The sequence below is a fragment of the Hipposideros armiger genome, unplaced genomic scaffold (assembly GCF_001890085.2).
Source record: "Hipposideros armiger isolate ML-2016 unplaced genomic scaffold, ASM189008v1 scaffold_133, whole genome shotgun sequence".
Taxonomy (NCBI): Eukaryota; Metazoa; Chordata; class Mammalia; order Chiroptera; family Hipposideridae; genus Hipposideros; species Hipposideros armiger.
This window is the reverse complement of record NW_017731483.1, coordinates 2961479-2981554: the sequence shown is the minus strand read 5'-3', so window position 1 is coordinate 2981554 and position 20076 is coordinate 2961479. Positions and strand designations below refer to the sequence as shown.

At 53.1% G+C, this 20076-nt stretch overlaps 1 protein-coding gene across 2 annotated transcripts in view; it reads right to left on the bottom strand.

The window, feature by feature from the left end:
* Window positions 1-2759: 2759 nt before the first annotated feature.
* The window catches only part of SHB (SH2 domain containing adaptor protein B), a 137703-nt gene continuing 120386 nt past the window's right edge, over window positions 2760-20076 (bottom strand). For both annotated transcript variants that reach the window (XM_019649534.1, XM_019649535.1), the window contains one exon: window positions 2760-3213. In XM_019649534.1, the coding sequence (XP_019505079.1) occupies window positions 3030-3213 (184 nt within the window). In that variant the 3' untranslated portion in view covers window positions 2760-3029. The remainder of the gene's footprint in view (window positions 3214-20076) is intronic.

Genomic DNA, 20076 nt, shown 5'->3' with positions numbered 1-20076 from the left:
TTCCTTTTAGCAGCTCCCATCCTGTACGCTGCTCCTCTGTAGACCGCAGTCCCTGAGGGAAACTGGACCTTGGGTCTCCCAGGGAGACGTGAGGAAGTGGCCAGGGAAGAAGGAAGGGCCCAGGACCCCTTAAGAGAGCGACGGCAAAGCCAGAGGGCACAGCAGCCTCACTTCCCCTCAGCCCACAGCCACAGAGCCTTTTCTGAGAAATCTGCTCTGGACCATGGTCTCCTGAAGGTCATGGGGCCCATGTACTGCCCAACCCTGCAGCCTTAGAAATGCCCTAGAGAAACTGGGCTGGCGGCATAGGAGCTACTATAACACGAAGCTTCACGCAGCCCTGGCCCCAGGGCTGCCTCCCACGTTCTCCACCTTTAACTGGGTCCTTGGGATCCAGCCTCTTCAGCACTTGTTTGTTCCAAGTGCCAACTCCTCACTCATTTTCTCATTCACAAAAAAACCCAGAAAGGGGCCGGCCGAGTGTCGCGCTGGTTAAGAGCTGGCTTGGGATGCCAGAGGGCCCCAGTTCGGATCCCACATATGAGGGCCAGTGACACTGCCCTCTACAGCTAAGATGCTGAACAACAGCTCAACCTGGAGCTGGGCTGCTGTTGAGTCGCCGGCGACGGCGTAGGCTGCAGCCCCTGTGGCAGTGGGTTGCCATGGGCTACCGTGGGCTACCGTGTAGCCAGCAGCCAGCGTGAGTGGCCAGCAGCCACCGTGAGCGGCCGTCCAGAGGCCGGCGACTGATCTGCCTCATCCGGGAAGAGCGCAATGATGGTGCCAACTTGGGCCAGTGGAGCAACGTCCTCCACAACTAGACTGAAGAAAACAACAGCAACTTGTCTGTTCCCGTTCCCCCAATTCCCCAGCGCTGTTCTCCTCTCCCCAATTCCCCAATAAAATCTTTTAAAAAACCCAAAAACCCATAAAGGAACATGTGAATCACTCCAGGTACTACTTACTCTCTTGCCTCAAAGGATGTTTCAGAAAATGCAGAACAGGCAAAGGTCAAGATTGAGTCTGGATACTGGACACAGCCAATGTAGTATCACAGGGTGGACTGGGGTCTGTGAGAGCCACAGGTGGGAGGGGCTGGGGGCCACCTGGACTGGTGGACAAGGACCTGGGAGAATGACCCAAGAGGTGGATTGGGCAGAAAGGCTGGTTGCCAAGGACACAGCTTTGGTCGCAAACCATTAAAATCCACAGCAGCCATTTAAAGGAACATGGCGTCTAGTCTTGGCTCTGCCTTAGCTCGACAGGCAAGTCCTTGTCCGTCGCTGGGCTTGTCTCCACATCTGAACAGTGAGCCTGAAGCATCTCTGAAGCCCCGGTCATGCTAAATGTCTAGACCTGCTGGTGATGTCACACTCGGCCCCTTGTGCTGGGGACAGCAGTCACCAGACTCCCATTCCACTCAGACCAGCTGGGCAGGCAGGATGGCGTGTGCTTGGTGAAGGCGCCAAAGCTTGAAACTCGTATTGTAGCTGGGTCCCTTGTTTCTCCTTCAGTCAATGGAAGCCATCCCTTTCATGCTGCTGGGTGGGGTTCTTCTATTTCTTCCATCCACATTTAACCAGTGTGGTAGTGGGTGGGTAGGAAAGGAAGGGGAACTGAGTAACACAACCTCACAGCCTTGTGAGGGTCTGCCCTGAATGTGGGGGAAGAATCCCTGCTCCTGCCAAGGACAGGGGCAAGACAGAGGTAGCGTGTGAGTGTGTGTGTGTGTGGTTTATCGGACTGGAAGCAGTATGGATGACCAATAGGGCTCCATGTGTCCTGAGGGGTCAGGATTTCCCTTCCCCCAGGATCAGGGTGACAGCCAGGTCATGCAGAACCAAAACACTGGTCATGGAGCCTGCCACTCTGGGCTCAAAATCCTCCTTTGTTCATGAGCTGTGTGACCCTGGGTAAGTTACTTTCCCTCTCGGAGCCACCCTTTCCTCATAGATTAAATGCCTCATAGGGTGGCACTGAACAGATAATTGGGAGCCCTTTGTAGACTCCTGGGTGCTGTGTACCTGAGGGGTTAACACAGGACTTGCCATTACTGGGCTACTGCAGGCAGAAGAGAGAGCCTGGTTGTTGGGTCAAGTTTGAGGCAATCGTTGCAGGAACACGAAGGCGAGGTCTTACTGAACCTTCCGACAGGTTGACTCTCGGGGCAAAGAAAACCCCTCTGCCCCACCAACTGCCTCAGCCCTGAGCTGAGGGCTCTGCCTTCCTCCCTTCCCAGGGCTTGTCGCATCACACATGCCCAGAGGAGACACACCAGCAGGTACGTACTGCCTGCCTCAGAGACCCTCTGTGGTACATAAAAAAAAAAAGGGGGGGGGATAAAAATATATATTAAATGACTTTTATTTACACGCCTATTCATAAATAATTGAATTCTCTTTTTGACTGTATAATGATTCCTTGAAGATCTAATGATTACACTGGGTGACTAAAGGTGGATTAGTTAGTGGACTTACTCCCATCTGTGTGTGACACTGTTGTCTCGTGTATGTGCTCACACTCACACACACACAGGCGCACACACGCACACCAGAGGAAAGGCAGGCCTCCCGGGGGGCCTTCCGGGCTCTCAAAGCACCAGCATTTGGCTCCCAGCACCAGCGGAGCCCTGATGGGGAAACTGTGCCCCATACACAGGTGTGAATTCGTGACAACTGGAGAACAAAGCACTGCAACCCAGAGAGTTCCTGGCCCGCCCCCTGGAGCTGCTCTCCTTTGTTCATCCTGGAAGGCATCTCTTTGGATTTGCAAATATTTTAATTCACAGAAACTCAAGGAGGGAGTGGGGGTGGGGACTGGCACGGCACGTTGGCCGTCCGTCTGTCTTTATCCAGGCCTTCTCCAGCCCCCGTAGTGGCAACAGCATTCTAGAGACATGCAGTGGTGTGCTAGTACCATACACACTATACGAGCTGGACACAGCTGGCAACAGCGGCCGGATTGGTCAGCGGGGGGTTCCGGCTCCTCCAAGTCTGGGCCCCGTCACAGAGCAGGGCAGGCTGGTCCGCTCACAGGGTCCGCACAGCCACAGGGTAGAGGAGGGACAAGTGCTCGGCCCCTTTGATGGGCAGCTTTCTGGTGGTGTAGTAGTGGATGACTTCCGGGACACTGTCGAACGGGGGGCTGTTCTGACCCAGAATATACTTCTCTTTGGTTTTGGCCAGTTTCATGTGCATAAAGCCCTGGTTGCTCCTGTGAACAAAACACAGAGGTTATCAGGATCTGCAGGATGACATAGGCCAAGGCAGCCAGGCTGCTCGGGATGAGGAGACAGGTGCGGGAGGGCTGCGGAACAGAAGGCCATGTCTCAGACAGCCCCTCAGGTTAACTCTGAACAAGGCCACGTCATGGATCCACACTCATTACGCCAGAGAACTTTCCCTCTGGCCAAATTCCTGCTAAGGTGCAAGGATTCCTTGCTGCCTGGAGCAGAAGCAACTGGGAGCTTCTCCTCTCCAAGCCAGAACCAAGGCCCAGGACCAGCCAAAATGCATCTGCACCTAGGAGCTCCCTCAGTCCCAGCATCGGACCAGGAACCAGCAGCAAGCATTGAGTTTCCCAAGCTGAAGAGCTTGGGCCCTCTTCCTATTACTCACGCAGTCAAGTATTAAAGGCTTGCCTGGAAATTGCAAAGTACAACTCCCCAATACCCCGACAGGTGGGCAGGGCAGGAGTCATCATCACTCCCAGTTCACAGATGAGGAAACAGTGTGGCAGGGATGACAGGTGAGCCATTTTCCAAAAGCTGATACTCAATGTTAGGAACTATCACTGGAAAGGGGCCGCCCAGCTGGGGACTCTCCCAGCCTCCCTTGTAGCCACCGTAGCCACGTGGCTAGTTTTAGCCATAGAATATGGGGAGAATGTGTGCTCTTTCTCAGCACTGCCCTGACTGCACTCCTCTCCCCCTCCCTCTGCTCAGCAACCCTGCCTCCTGCCCCAAGGCCCAGCCGGAGCGTCTCCTCCGCCAGGAAGTCTTCCAGGCTCTCGCAGGCAGCGCTCTTCTTTGCACTGAGGATCATTGGCATGTGATGAAGGGTCATGCCCCCATCAGCACTTGCCTTCTTATATTCTAATTGCTTATCCATCTTCCCAATTCCCCTGAGAGCTCCACAGAGCAGGGCCATCTCTGTCTACCATGTCCAGCGTCTGCTGCAAAGAGCAGTGGGTGAGCTCCTTGGAAATCAGAGCAGAGCCCTGTGCCCCACGACCCTTGCAGCCTGCCAGCTGCACCAGCACGCTGGGTGGGGTGCAGCTCATGGACAGCAGAGGTCATTCATGCTGCTTCCACCTGGCCCTGGCGGACCTCTCCCTCCTCTCACCCAGGGCTCTCTGGCCACATCGGGTCACTCACCCCTCCATCAACCTGCCTCTACCCAGGCTGCCTTTTCCCTGCCCACTCAGCTCCAAGCCTGGCCCTGTATGATTTTGCTGCCACCCCTGTGGACGCTGAGGTTTCCAAAGCACAGTTCAATTTACTGAGTGTGTCACTTAGTGAGGAAGCTGGGGACTCCAACCTCCTGCTACCTTCTTTGGGCACTTACAACTTACAATGAGACCTGGCTCCCTGGAGACCAAGGCCCACGCCTGGCAAGGCTGAGAGCTCTTTGGGGCCATAGTTTTGCAGACTTTCTAAGCTCCTGCTTTCCTAGCTTTAGCTGCTTCCACGGGGGCCACTGGAGGCCTCACACCTCTCTCCCAGTCAGAACTGGGCTCCCTTGCTTCCCAGTGCCTGCTCTACTAATGCACCAATTTGGACTCCTGGACCATCTTCAAATGGGCAAAGCAAACAAGCAAACAAACGCTTAATGAAGTGCAGGCACCGAGCAATACATCTGCTCATAATAATGTATTTAGAGATGTCACCCTCGGCTTAAAGGAAATCGTTTGGAGAGCAATTATGTTTCAAGAGAGAATAATTCCTGTAAAGACGGAAATTTAAATCAAGATTTTTTAAGGCTGACAATGTTCTAATTACAGAGCCCGTGGCAAGTTCTGCTCCTCAGTGAAGGGTCATTTCATTGGAGAATTGCCTGACACATCTGAGAAGCAGGCGGCGCACTTGCATAAGCTGTTAGAAAGGAAATGGTGTGTGCATTAAGTGAAAAATGTGCCGAAGACACAGCCACCCACCACCCTGGAGGGATCGTAGATCTTGGCTGGCCAGGAAAGGATTGTACTGTACTTGCTTGAACGAGGCGCTGAAGTTGTGCAGCTGAAAAAACTGGGGCTAGTTAAACACCTTTGCGCTCTCAGAGGCCCTGGAGAAGGGCTTTGCCTGGAGAAGGGCTGCCTGCGTACCTGGGAGAGCAGGGGCTGGAGCTGCAGGTGAATGCAGGCTCAGGCAGGGAGGGGTGAGGTCTCAGGAACGTCATGCCCTTTTCCTGAGTTCAGGGGAGTCATGTTTTGGGGTGCCAGTCCACCAGGCTTTATGGTTCTCACAGATCTACGGCTGGGGGTACAAAGTGTAGGGTGTGTGAGACAGAATCACAGCAGCCAGCCACGAGCGGAGTCTGAATGCCAGAGCTCTGCTGGCACTGAAGGTATGAAGTGGCGGGGGAAGCTGACTTAATTTTTAAAGAAGTGAAAGAAAGTAAGTCATATGGGTTAACGGGACATTTTCACACCGGCTGTTCCTAAAACATCCAGCAAGGGCAGTATGCCGTGGTGGCAACAGCTGACAGAGCCAGAGGTGCGAGCTGACGCTCCTCTGCTCCCAGGCCACAGGCTCGAAGTGGCCGCCAGGTATGAGAAACGCCATACTGACGCACCCACCTCAACAGACATGGGCGGGGGGTGGGAGCAGGGCAGCTGCCAGCACTGCCTGCAGTGCCTCCTGCCTCTCCATCCAGGCCTGCTGTTTGTGCCTCTGACACGTGTTTGCTGCTTCATAACCATGAGCCAGGCTGTACCATGGGCCAGTTATGAAGGTCAGAGACCAAGGCAGAGAACTCAGGCCCTGTGACCCCCCCGCAGTCCGTGGCCTGACCATTCCCCCTCAGAGGGAGAAAGGCCCATGAGCTGGCCCTCACAATGGAAGCCCCTGCAGAAATGGCCCTTCCCTGCTAGGCTCAAGCACAGCACCCTGTGGTTCTCTGGACCTTGGACAGCGAGTGTGGGCTCTGTTCCTGCCCTCACTGGACCCACGAGGAGGCACCATCCCGCTCCAGGAGGGGGCCCTACTTAGCCCTCAGCACTCCACGTGAGGCCCGGCAGGGTGGTGGGCCAGAGGCAGCAGACCCTGAGCAAATGACTGCTTGACCCTGAGCCTCAGTCCCCAAGGTGCCTACACTGCAGGACTGATGGCGGATCAGAGACAGCATGACTGGCAGTAAGAAGACATCCCAGTGATTGGCAATGGCGTGTCCTGACGGGTGGAGTGGAGCCTTCAGCCACGGAGGCAGAGAGGTGACCCATCATGTGGGGTTGGCAGGCCCTGAGAGGTGAGCAGGCTTTCTTTTTGAAACAATCTGTCAAACCCTGACTCTTACAAAGGTCAGGTAAAGCCTTGTCAACACATACCAAAGAAATGTGTTGTAATATAATAACATATCCAGGTAGGTCACAAAGTCCCCATGAGTGAAATGCTGCCTAATAATAGTTGACGATTTAAAAACAGCTGCCAGGGATGGCTTTAATGACTCTCAACTCTGTTCAGAAGACATCAAGCATAAGAGAAAAAAAATTAAAATTTCTAGGGAGAACAGAGGGTGCATCAGATAACCAGGGTTTATAGGGGAGCTTGGCTGCACTGGACAGAGTGCCTCTGGAACTAGAAGCAGCCTGGTGACAATGTCCTCTCACCCTCTTGGGGGTACTATAGAGGAAATGAGAGTTCAGAGAGGGCAACACTCTGGCTCAAGGCACACAGCAAGGTGGGCTGCAGCTACAGCCAGAACCTGGGAACCCTGCATCCAGGGCCAGGTGGGCTGGGTTCCGGGCCACGCCACCTCCCCATCGTCACTTCTGGAAAGGCATCGGTCCCTACGGAGTTCAGACAGGCTGCCGCCACCTGCCAAGCTCCTTTGATAGGACATCTTGTGAAAGCAAAGTCACAATTAGGAGTGTCTCTGGTGAGTGACCTATCTAATGAGTCTTGTAAGGCTCGTGGAGGCTGGGGGTGCTGGGGCTGTCACAGCGTTCAGATCGCTCATTATCATCACAAAAAGCACCTCCTCATCACCAGGATTATCAAACGTGCCTGGTGTGCCCGGCCTAATAACAGGCCCCACCTCGTCTCATAATCACGAGCTTTAATAAAACATCACTCAGCCCGCAGCTGCCGGCCCGAGTGGGGTACGAGGCCTCACCTCTTCGCTTTTAGACCTAATTGCTTGATGCATATTTCATGAAGAATCCTGGGTAATAGTTATGTTAAATTGCTTCTTTTCATGATGAAATGACTTAAAAATACTTGCATATAATATTTATGTGAGAGAAAGCAAAGAAATTGCCCTCTAGGGCTAGCATGTAGGACCCAGTTACAGGAATACCCACCCAGGGTGATCTCTGGTTCACCTCTACTGAAAGATGGCTGGGGAGCTGCTCTCTTGACCAAGATGCCCCAGAACGCTGTCCCTCAGCTCAAAACGGTCCCTGGGTCCCCAGTGCCACTGCAGGATGAATGCCACACGCACTGTCAAGCCCCCGTTGTGCACCAGGCTTTGAGCTGAGCTGTTGCTACACATGATCTCATTTAAGCTCACAGCAACGTTGCTAAGTTGGTATAACTATCACTGCTTTAGAGGGGAAACTGAGGCTAGGAAGGTTGTGTTACTTGTCCCATGGGACACAGTGGGGCCGCGCTTTCACTATGTCTGTCTGCCTCTGAAGCCTCTGTTCAGCCTGCAGGGCCCTGAAGCCACCACTGCAGCCTCATCTTCCCTGCTCCGCCGCCTAACCAAATGAATCCAGGCGTCCAGGTGGGCCTCTGGACTCTTTCTGCCCCGAGAGCTGGCTTCCTTGCAGCTCTGCGAGCTCCTGGGGGCAGGAACCCTGACTGTTCATTGTGACCTTTCTAAGCAGGCCGAGCCTTACCCACCCCAGGCCCTTAGCACATGCCTGGCACACAGCTGGGCACTCTGTCCATCTGTCTATCCACCTATCCAGCAGTTATCTAGTGATTGTCTGCCCTGAGCCAGGGAAATGAGGCCGCACACATCCTACTCTCTGGATAGTAAGTTCCTGAGGGCAGGCTGATGGCCATTCCACCCTGCCCCCGCAGTGTGGCTCAGTCAGGATAAAAGCTGCCTCCTCTGAGGACAAAGCGGCTGTTTTCAGCATTGGTCCTAGGACAAGCCGGCAGGGACCCGCAGAGCAAGCTCAGTGAGGGGCAGAGCCATGGGGAGTGCCCAGAGGGTCCTGTCTGCAGGGGTCACAAAGGCAGGTGCCTCTCAAATCAGAGAGGTCTTGCCTGAGGGAAGCCACAGAGAATGGGTCAAACCTTTCTCTTTCTCTGGGATTCTAAAAGAAATTATCAATTATCCCTGGGCCAGTGCCCCCTGCCCAGGCCTAAATAAACAAAAGGTGAATGTGAGACAAAGTCCCTCCAAAAGCCACAGTCTTCCTGCTGGCCCTGGCCCAGGCCCTGCCCACTCTGGGGCCCAGCAGGTCTCTAAGAAGAGGCATCTTTCGGTCTAAGTGAACCTCCTCTTGTGGAGTCCTTTTAATTACACATTTGAATCTTATATCATACAAAGGTCAGTGAGAACAAAGAAGGCCATGCATTTGAAATGTACCCAACAAGTAGTGGCAGGACGCTTCTCAGAGGAGGGAAGTGTCACAGGTCTTCTGCCCTCCATGAGCACGACAACAGTGGCCAGTGCTCATCTCAGAGCCCTTGGAACGCCGCGCTGTGCTCAGCATGGAGAGGGCATGACACCAGCCCAATGGGCCCTTCTATCCACACAGGTGTTCACTCAAGTCAGGGTGAAGATGGACATGGACATCTGTGCTGATGAGTGGGTTGGGTGGGTGCAGTTCTAGGCCTGGCTCTACCGCTGTGGCCTTGGGTGAGGGAGCTTCCAGAGAGATTTGGCCTGGAGGGTGACCATGACCACATACCTACCTCTGCGACCACCTGCAAAACAGGTAATTCCTGCCATAACCCCCGCCCATGATTGCTAATACTGCCTTTGTAGGCAGATAGTGCTGGGATTCAGAATGTCTGCTGCCCTCCCAGTTCTCTTTGACCTCCGGGGAGATGGAGTATTTTGCTGGGTGTGTGTCTACAGAGACAGTCTCTTCACACCTGTGAGCAAGGTGCAGCCACTGCAGAAACAGCCTGCAGAGAAGCCTGCTCCGAGGAGAGCCCTGGGGCTGCTGCGGGAGAGAAATACCCAGATCTCAAGTGATGGGGCCTTCAGGGGACAGGTGTCTGATGGACACCTCCCAAGGGCCTACTGCGTGCAGGCTAGCATCTGCTCAGGCTGTGACTCTCCAGCAAAGGGCCTGGAAGCCTGAAATGCAAAGGTGTGCAATGGTGACAGCCACCGCTGGCCTTGGTCGGTAACTGGACCAACCTGAGGCTTCACAAAGAAGCAGGGAGGGCTGGCATTATCTGCAAGAGGCGCACTGCACAGATGAAATCACCAAAGACCAGAGGGGGAAGCAACTTGCCCAGGTCACAGTGAGAGGACATCAGGGCCAGGGGACCAGCATGAAGTCATCCTGGCTGTGGGATGGAACTCCCCAACTATGCAATACGTGGAGTGGGGTATGAGGCCCCTTCCAGCTGAGAGCTTCTAGGAGCCAAGGGAGCTGGAGGAAAGGGCTCATAGCTCACACGGCAAATACCTGCATGCCACCCACTGTCTTGCAAAACAGCCTTGTTATGGTGACAAGCCAAGGACACATAAGCCAGGTTATTGCAAACTAACGTCTAAATGTAAATGCTGCAGAGCCAAATGATTTGATTTACAACCAAATAATTAGACTTTCAATAAATGCATCGGAAGTGATTAGCCTTCCTGAGACACCCGGGCGTTTCTCAAGCTCTAAGTTGGCAGCTCAGGGTGAGGGCCTTCAGTAAATCACGGCAAAAAGCTGGCTCCAGGCAGAAGGAGAGCAGCCTCTCCCGGCAAACATGGAGAGGCATAAGGCTTGTTTTGTGCCACACAACGCAGCAGGTGGGTCAAAATGAACCCATTTGGGGCAATTTTCTCAGGAGAAGACTAACCAAGTGTCTGGCAGGAGCCTCCCACTATTGGAGGTGTGTGAGCAGGAGGGTAATGGTGCTGGGGGGTCAGGCTGGACGACTTCTGCCGGCCCTCTCTGTGGTGCTCCCATCAGTTCTTGGGCTCAGCCAACTGCATATGAAAACCGCAAGGGGAGGGTGGAGCAGGGGGTGATGTGGGAAATGTCGGAGCTTTAGGAAGGGGAAAGGCGGTCTAGAGGGGGTCCCCCACCCTTTTACTTCTAACTGAAGATTTTTCTATGAACACAAAGGCCCTTTTGTGTTTGGGACAGGTGGGATTGGAGGGGGTGGCCGCACTGGAGTCAGATACCTGGGTTCAAACTCTGCTCCCACTGATGTCGTTAGCTGGGCAAGTCCCTCTCCCTGGGCCTCAGCACCCCGATGTGGTGGAGGGGGTCCCTCCAGAACTGAAGTTCTCGCAAGCCAACGAGGAACATCTTGAGAGGGTGGGGGACACCCTAGCACCAGCCAGGAGGACCAAGGCAGGCCAGGATGGCTCATCCTCAACCCAGCGAGAAAGGTCGGGCAGCACTGCGCACCGTGGACCCCAGGCCTGGGGATGGCACGATGACCAATGCTGGCTTCCTGAGGCCTGTGCCAACAGGACGGATACAATGCATTCAGGCGGTCTTCCTTCCATTGGACAAGCCCCTCCCAGCCCACACTCTTCTGGGAGCAGTGGTTCTCAACTGGGACAAGTTGACCCCTCTCCTGGGGATACCATATTGGGCAATGTCTGGAAACATGGGTGCTGCTGGCATCTAGGTGGAAGCCAGGGATGCTGCGAAACAGCCTACGATGCACAGGACGACCCTCACAGCACAGAATAATCCAGCCCCAATTTCAGTAGTGCCGAGGTTAAAGCCACACCCCTCACTGTCGCCAGTGCCTCCACGTCTTCATTTATGAAACGGGAATGACAAGAGTCCACCCTCACAGTAGTAGCTGTGAGAGGTAAGAAAAACCATCTATGTGAACGAAGCAGGAACACCTGATAATGGCTGCGTCATCCGGCTCCTAATTTAAGGGCTTAAGACACAACACAGGATTTGCCAAACAGCTTGGTTGCAAAGTGCTCCAGGCTGTTTTTAAGGACCAATCCCAACCCCCAACCAGCAGATGGGGAGAGCATGCAAAGGCAGCCGAGGGGTGAGCACCAGCTGCCAAGAAGAGGGCTTGGAGGGGCACGACAGCTTTCCTAGGCAGAGGGGAGCTAGAAACCTGGGGTCGACTCCAGTGAGGCTGCGAGTGAGACAAGAGGTGAGGAAGGTAAGACAACTCTGAAAGACACGAGGGCAAAGGAACCACTGCCTACGGACCTGGGGCCGCCCAGATCTGGGTGACCTGCCCTGCCACCTGTGAGCTGTGCTTCTCTCGGTGCCTCAGTGTCCTCCTCTGTGGAATGGAGTTTTCAATGCCCATCCCTAAGGGCTGTCCTTAGGTCTGAGCTGGACAGAGCACGAGCGAGTTCGGCAGGTGCCAAGGCTCTGGGTTCTGACATGGCTTTGTTTCCACCTGCTCTGCAGGAGCCCACGTACAAGTTGCTGCCCATCTGGCTTATCTGGCTGGCTTTGCTGCCCAGGCTGAGCACTGAGCGTGTCCCCCCGTCTGTCTGGTCTGTCGTTCACGGCCATGTTGGCAGCCCAGAAGCGCGGATGGCCAGGCAGCCTCCTGGCTGCAAGACCACCCCCTCCAGCTGGGCAGCCCGCCTGGCTGGCGTGCGAGGCCTGGGTTCTGGCCCCAGCTCTGTCTCTGGGTGACAATGGGCAGCGTGTTTACTTCCCTGTGATCAATTTCCCCTAACATCAAGCAGTATTGCACAACGGCCTTGAAAGCACATTGTTACACACGGGGGGTCCACATGGAAACAGGACAGGAATGAGGAGGAAAGAGTTTCTCTGCTTAAAAAAGACTGGCCCTCGGTGGTCTATGGCATTTATGAAACGCCTACTGTGTACTGCTTTGTATTCAACATTTCTGAGGGAGACAAGACGCCAAACAGGCTTTTAAGACCATTTGGGTCCCTGTCCTCATTTGACAGATGACATCAAGGCCCAGAGAAGGGTGCAGGTTTGCTCCTATTCCCCAGTGAATCAAGGACCAGCATGCAACCCCCGCCTTGCGCCAGCAGTTGAAGGGGAATCTTGGGCACTACCAGCAGCCTTTGTGTGCTCCCAGTCAGCAGTAATGGGTGTGGTAGGTGGAGGGTAGGGAGGGGGAGAAGCAGCAATCCCTCCACACCCCAATTCCCATCCTTATCCTTAAAGCACAGTGTGTGTCCTCACCATCCTCGCCACCAACTCCTGTCCTGGTGGGGGCGTCCCTGCTAACTGACCCAGGGCATTCATTAGCACAGCATGGAAGGGGCCTCACCCTCACAGCATCTGATTCAACTTAGTTTTACTTAAGAGAGAAAAAAAAAAAGGGAAATCCAGAGGGGCCTTTAAAACGGCACGTTACACCAGATCTGCCTGCTCGGTGACCCTGCACCTAACCTGAGGATAGCGTTCTCCTCCCTGGATTTCAAAGGCACACAGTTGACTGTAAGCCACCCAGACACCCTGGCTGAAAGCCTTTTGCAAATCCTATGAATGACGGTTTCATTTCATTCACAGGTTCCCAGTGGAAAAACTTCCAACAGTCCTTGGGGATCTGGGCCTCAGTTTCTTCATCTGTGAAATGGGAGCAGTTTACGGCATTCTCTAAAGTCCACTGAAAGCAAGTGACAAGACACTGGAGACCTGGCCCCGGCCCTGGCTCCTACTGTCCTGGGCCTCAGTGTCCTAATCTACACAGCGAAGGGACAGGAGAAGGTAACAACCAAGATCCCACAAATCTCTAAACCTTTGAAGCTTGGCACATAAGAGATGCTCACACCGCATGATGAGAAAGGTATGACTATTCAGGCATTAAACAAAAGGATTCAACTTCATTACAGATGCCCCAGAGTCCTAGGGCTGGAGGAAGAATGCATGTTTCTCAAAAATAGAGTTTCTTCAAATGTGCCCCAGATGCCACCATCAGAGTCCCTGGGGACTTGTTAAGCCTGAAGCTCCTGGGCCTCTTTGGAACCAAGAGATTCTGATGCACATTCTAATCTGAGAACCGCCATTCTAGTTCTATCTGATGCTAGAAACTCCTTTGTAACATTTACAATGTTAAGCATCCAGCTCTTGTAGCTTACTCCCAGCGCTGGGGAGCTTCCTCTCTACCAAGGAAGCCCTTCCAACCTTTGGTGGCTCTGCCCATGGGAAGGCCCTTCCACGTTCTGAGCTGAAATATGACTTAGTGCAGCTTAGTGATGGAAGACCCAGCTCTGCGCTCCGGTTCCTGCAGGCCAAAGCTGCTCCTTCTGCCCTAGGAAGGCCCCTGAGAAGCTGGAAAACGGAAGGGAGGGTTGGCCTGAGGCTGCTCCTCTCTCTCCGGCTGTCCTCACAGAGCAGTATCTCTTGTCCCTTCCCATCCTGGTCACCCACACTGCTCCTTCTCTCTCATTAAATTGAGGGCCTGCAACTGGACAGTGTCCTGGGCAGTCTGTCCCGCTTGGCCATTAGCACCCCTGTCTGGACGTGACACCACTGTCAATGTGGATAACCGAATCTTGGCTTAACTCCTTTCTGGTGTCCGCTGACCTCCTGAGCCCACCGTTCGCTTCCACCTCCTCCTGAATCCCCAAAAGACAGGATCTTATTGACATGCCAAGCGTCATTGGATGCAGACAACACTCACCTCTTGACCAGAGCCAAAAGGGGCACTGGTCCAACGACATTAAAAAGCAAAAGCCCACTGGCTTTGGCCACACTTGGAGGGTTTGCAAATGCAATTTTGAAAGGTCCCTTGTCAGCCCTTGGTAACCTGGGCCCTGGAGGGCGAGTCCTCCCATGTTGGGCATTCATTCTGGCAGCTTCTTGACAACCTCTGTCCACAGGGTGGGGAATTTTCTCAAAATTAAATCTCCGGCTCTTTGCTCCCTAATGAAATTGATTTCCGCCTTGATACACAACAAAGCATTCATTTTATTATTTGGCTAGGGTTTGACCACATTAATTATAGTTTTGTTGTTTTTTTTTTTCAGCATGGCTGCAAGTAATTGAGTTCCCAAAAGTTACTATCGGAACTGATTGCTTTTTAAAAGCGCAACTCCCACAAAAGTTAAACAGTCAACCCTAGTTTCTTCATAGGTTATTATTATTTTTTTATTTCTTGTTAAAATTGAAAATTTCAGGACAGGAAGAAGTATTTTTCTAGGCTGGAAATCTGAACTCCAAATGGGATTATGGTAATGTTTGGAGATTGTGAATTGGAAATTTGGGTGTACCCAGATCACACATTTGCTGCCCGGATGGTTTTATCATCACTGGTGTCAGAACTCATATAGTGCCTGAGTTTTTAATCATCATCACTGGCATAATTCTACCTGCCTCAGAGGATGCACTCTGCAGAAGCCTGTTCACCAATTTCTAATACCAGGAACTAGGGCCTGCAAAGAGCCCACCTGGCACCGTGTAAATGCATTTCTCCCCAGGAGGCTACGTTCAGCCTGTGTGGGGTATGCAGCTTTAGTGTCAGGTGGAGATGATGGAAACACGGCCTGCTCTTTGGCAAGTCGGAGGGTGGGAGGGAATTGTGGAAAGGACTGAGGCTACAGAGTACGGGCACCGCCACAGGTAAACCCCTGGCCTCTCTGAGCCCTTTTCCTTGAGGGCAAAATGGGATGCTATGGGGAGCCAGAGAGCTGACCAGGACTTCAGAGTTTATAAAGTATGTCTCTGTCTACAAGATTGTTGGTCACCTGGACCAAGAGGGAGCTCATGTGGAGGGGACAACTGAAAACTCAAGTTGGGACCATAGGGCTAGGGGACACTGCAAAAACCTCTCTGTAATCCCAAACCTAACCGTCCTACCGTGCTGTTACTTCCCCCAAAATTATTATCCTTCAAGGCCCTGATCAAATGCCACCATCTCCAAGAAGCCTTCCAGGATGCTCCCAGTCAGACTTACTTGCTTCCTCCCTCACTTGTTCTCTGCCACTCCTCCATCCATCACAGCACTCACCTACCTGAATGCCCCCTTGCCCAGACTACAAACTTAGAGTCTGATGTGCCTTCATCCCCCGCCCATTTGAAGGCCTGGTGCACGACAGGAATGCAGTAGCGAGCGCCACACCACTGACTCGTTGGTTGGCCCTGCCCTGAAAGACTGTGCTGAGACTGTGGCAGGCTGGTCCCCAAACTGCCTGGAGCTGTGACTAGCATGTGGATTTTCAAAAGGAACATAACAAAAATAAAAAGGTTCTAATTAAAGCGTTTCTAATAAGCTTGCTTTGCCAAATCCAATGGTTTGGGATATTCCTCTTGGGTGAAGTAATCTTAAAAAAAGAACACTAAAAGTGACAGAAAGCACCCACGGCTGGAAGGAGGATGGCGGCTGCTCCCTGGGGGAGAGCCCAGAAAAGGTCAGGTTTGAGGCACTAGGTACCAAGAGTGGAGTGGCCTCTGCCCCAGCAAAGGGGAAGGGTGTGCACGGGTATCTCTCACACACACACGTACATACTCATACACAGCAAAACATCATTTTTATAGCTTCGGCATTTGAACTGTGGGAACAAAGACAAGGACTATAAAATCTGACCTCCGGCTTTCTAAAATACCAAGAACGTTTGTCTCAAATACCAAGAACGTTTACGGAGAAAATGGGAGGAGAAAACACAGCACTATGAGGCTCAGAAGGGTAATAATCCTAGGATGAGAGTGAGACATCTGGGCACTGCCAGCAACTCGCTGGGGGACCTTGGGAAGGTCCTTTCCCCCTTCCCTTCCTGTGCCTATCTCCCCATCCACAGGCCAGGGTCTTGACCCAGATGATCCAAGATCATTCTTTTGGCTGTAACAGCCCGAAGAGGAACTTGAGCGGCCCCGCATCATGGGATTTTACTAGATGAAGCTTCAAGCCCTGCCAAATGCCTCTAGGTGGGGGCTGGTCCTATTTCCTCTGGGGGCCTTTGAGTTACTTACCTAGCTTTAAACAAAGTAAGACCACAGATACTTTCCTGAGGTGAACACCAAGGCTCTGCAAATAACCCCACTTGCATTCCTAGAGATTCTCAGAGTTTACAAAAAGCTTTCACTTCCACTGTGTCCCTGAGCCTTGGGGCTGACAGGCTCAGAGACGTGAAGCGACTCGCTCGCTGGGTGACCCTTACAGATGGTGGAAGCAGTGGGGCTCGGGTTTTGGTCACCTGCCCCCTTCCCCCACACTACATCCTTCTCCATGTTGCTGTCCCTTCACCGATGGCAGACACAAAGTCTCTGTCACTATGGCCTGTCCCTGCAGCACCCCGTATGCCCTGCCCAAGTCCCCAACCAAGCCATTCCCAGATGGCTTTTGCAAAAATTTTATTAAATAAGTCATATTAACAAGATGTTAGAGATGTGTTTGGAAAGAAACGTTTTTCTCATTTGGAGAGACCACCCAGTACCTTAGAAGGGAGCTGTCCCGGGCACGAGAGGTTTCCTGGCGACGGACGGGCAGCTGGAATGCTTCCCCTGGCGGGCGAGCCACACAGGCAGACTTATGCAGGCTGATACGAGATAATTAAAAACCAGCTGGTAATGTAATCACGGTGGCTCAGCCACTGGAGGAGACCAGGGAGCTCTCGGGGGAGCGAAAGGCCACACTGAGTGCTCGGCTGGGAGGGGAGGTGCAGCAGGTCGGAAAGGGAGACCCCAGTCCATCAACAGGCACACTTGGCCCTGTCAGGCTGGTCGGTGCTCTGGGGAGTGGGCTGACAGCGTGAGTACTGGCATCTCTTGCGCTGGGTTTTGGGCAGTGGAGGAGAGAAGGCAGCCGAGTTAGGCAAAGGGTGTTTTTCTGGGTCTTTTCAAACTGACGACTCCAGGTCCATGCTGCAGCTGGCAGGGTCAGCACTCGCACAGTCATACAGCAATCTGGATGAAGTCCTTGACTCCCTCCGCCTTCTCTATCACCCTCATCGGTTCCACTACCACACGTTCTCCTTGCTGCTCCCACCGTCCTGTGCCTTACCGGAACTGTCACAGCCTCTTCAGCAGCCCTTCTTTCACTCCTGATCCAGACACATCCATGGTCAGACGGGGCCTCTGAAGACCTCTATCTCGCCAGCTGTGGAGGCCACCACTACCCCTCTCCGAGCTACCTCAGCCTCCCTGTCTACAGACCCTGAGATGCTCCCAGCTTCTGCTGCTTGAGGGCTGCACCCAGAGAAGAAAGCGAACTCCCACAGTTGGGTCATGTATCCCGACACTGCCATTTCAGAGCCAGATAGAGAAAACCCCAAGGTTTTCAGGCTCCCACAAGATGAGGGGAGGGGCTTTAGGGTCTCTGGCCTTCTACGTGTCACCATTGTCCTGGGAAAAATGCCAGAGAATGCCCAGCAATGGGCTTGTGGCACAGGTCCTGCTCAGAACATCTGGCTTTGGTCCTGGGGCTACACTATCCAGATACCTGCTTGGGTCCTGGCTGGGCTTCTAAGACCCAGCTGGAGAGGAAGGGTGGGGGGTGTTTCTGGTCACAGGGACTCCAGAGGACAGAAAGAGGGCACTGGGCTGCATTAAAATCCTAGCTCTTCACACTCTCTCTGCAACAGTGTGAGCCCGTTCCTGTATCTTTGAAAAATGAAAGGTATAATTCCTGCCCTTCTCACCATATCCTATTACAGTGGGAAGGCTCAATATTCACAAGCACCAGCAACCACGCCAGGCGCCCTGAGACACACCATCTTCATAGAGCACTTCAGGCCCCAACAGCTCTGAAAACTGCAACTACAATGGGGCATCCCCCCAAATCATGGCTGCCCCTCAGAAGGGAAGGGGCCTGTGACGGCTCTGGGGCCCCACCGCTAGCCCGAGGCGGAGCTGGGGTTCTAACCCGGGCCTTCTGGGCCCGAGCCCAGGTTCTTTCCACACTGCCCTAACTCCGCCGCTCCAGAGTCACCAAAGCACCCGCACAAAGTCTAGGAGAGGCGTTGTGTTAATGGCGAGGGCAGCGTCCTTGGAAATGTTTACCACGGGCAGGACATATTTTCTCAGTAATTCTAAATACAGGCAAATGTCATCTATTATTCCTCATGGTGTCTCTCAATGGCACGTCCTTTGATCCTGCAGAGCAGGATCCTAAAGTTCACTGTTTCTGTTTAGTCCCCTGCGAAGAGCATTTGAAGACTTTGTTTTGCCTACAGCAGCAGCTCCTAATTGTGGCATTTCCTTTAAACCTTTCAGAAGGAGAAGACATGCTACACACTCACTGAGTAGAAAGTCCATTTTCCTTCATCAGACCTGAAAGAATGTGAAAGCCTCCATGTAGTAACAGCAAAGGCGTGGACACACTCTGCTCCCCTGCTCTGTCTCAGGCTGACTCAAACGCTGACAGCAAACAGGACCTGGCTGGGAAGCCAGGAGGCCGGCAAGCTTCTCCCCCTCTCTGGGCCTCAGTGTCTCCGCTTGTCCAGGGCACGGGGCTAAGTGATCTAAAAGGTCTCTTTCTATTTCCTAAATCCCCAGATTTCTGCTCAGCGGTGTACACTAAGTACTCAGTTCTGGTACTTAGTATACCAGGGTTGTTACCCCTCGAAAAATGAGCTAAGGAAGAGACCAGATCAAGTTCTGGTAAAAATGCGTATTTATGTCTGAACACTTGGAGGGAGACCTGGAGGGGCAGCAGGACCGTTAGGAAAGACAAAAAGGAATGCCTGTTGAGGTGGTCATCATCTCCAGCTACTGATGAGGAACGGGGAGATCAGAGAGGTTAACTGACTTACCCAAGGTCACACAGCCAGGAAGAGGGCAGCCTGGGTTTGACTCTAGCTCTGATTGATTTGGAGTCTCAGTCATGGCAATGCAGGATTGTCTCAAGTTGCAGCCTGCATTAACTCTAAAATCCCACTACCATAAAAGGGAGTGGATGTGCACGTGGACCGACTTCTAGGTCAGGCCCAGACAATCCGCAAGGCTCTGGACCACAGACGGTGGCTCTCCAAAGTCTATAACAAAGATCGTGAACTACCTCTGACTTACTGGTTGAGCACTTCCTGCATGCCAGGCACATGCTAAGCACTTCATGCATACTGTCTCGTCATTGATACATCTGTAAAAACCCATTTTATAGATGAGGAAACTGAGGCTCAAAGGTCTAGTAAGTGGCAGAGCTGGGGTTCAAGAGCCCAAGCCAGACCGATTCAGAGCCTGTGTCTTCTGCTGCACAGAACTGCCTCTATCCTGGGACGGTGGAGGAGGATGCTGGTGATGGGGTATATTGGAAACGGTGGATTGGAAAGTAAGAAGATTTCTCTTCTCCTGGGATGCTGGCTCCTCAGCATGGGCAGCTCCTCACCCTGTCCACCCCCATTCTGCCTCAATCCTTCTCATTCTCCAAGGACCAGGCCAAAGTCCCTCCTCCCTTCACAGGCAGGGCTGACCACCCCCCCATAGCAACTGGCATCCACGATGAAGCAAAGCATTTGGAGCCTCAGATGTTGACCCAACAATTGATGCTTAGATGGTAGAGGGAAGTCAAGTCTGTGCTCCCTGCTGATGGACGAAAGTCAAGCAGCTTTTCCTCATCCCCCTCCCCCCGCAAACCTTTATTATTTCTTGCTCCTGGCTGTCAGCAGTAACAAACTAAGATTAATCACTCGCCCGCCTGCCCAGACCGAAACGTGCCTACTGCTTGAAAACTCTCCCTTTTACTATATAAATCAAAGAGGGGAGAGAAGAAAGAAAAACAGCCCTAACAGAAATGTATCCCCAGCAACCCCGGAACGTAGCCCATCAGCTCCACGGGCCCCAGCTACACCCATCGCCCTCCATGGGACCCCCAGGAAGCAT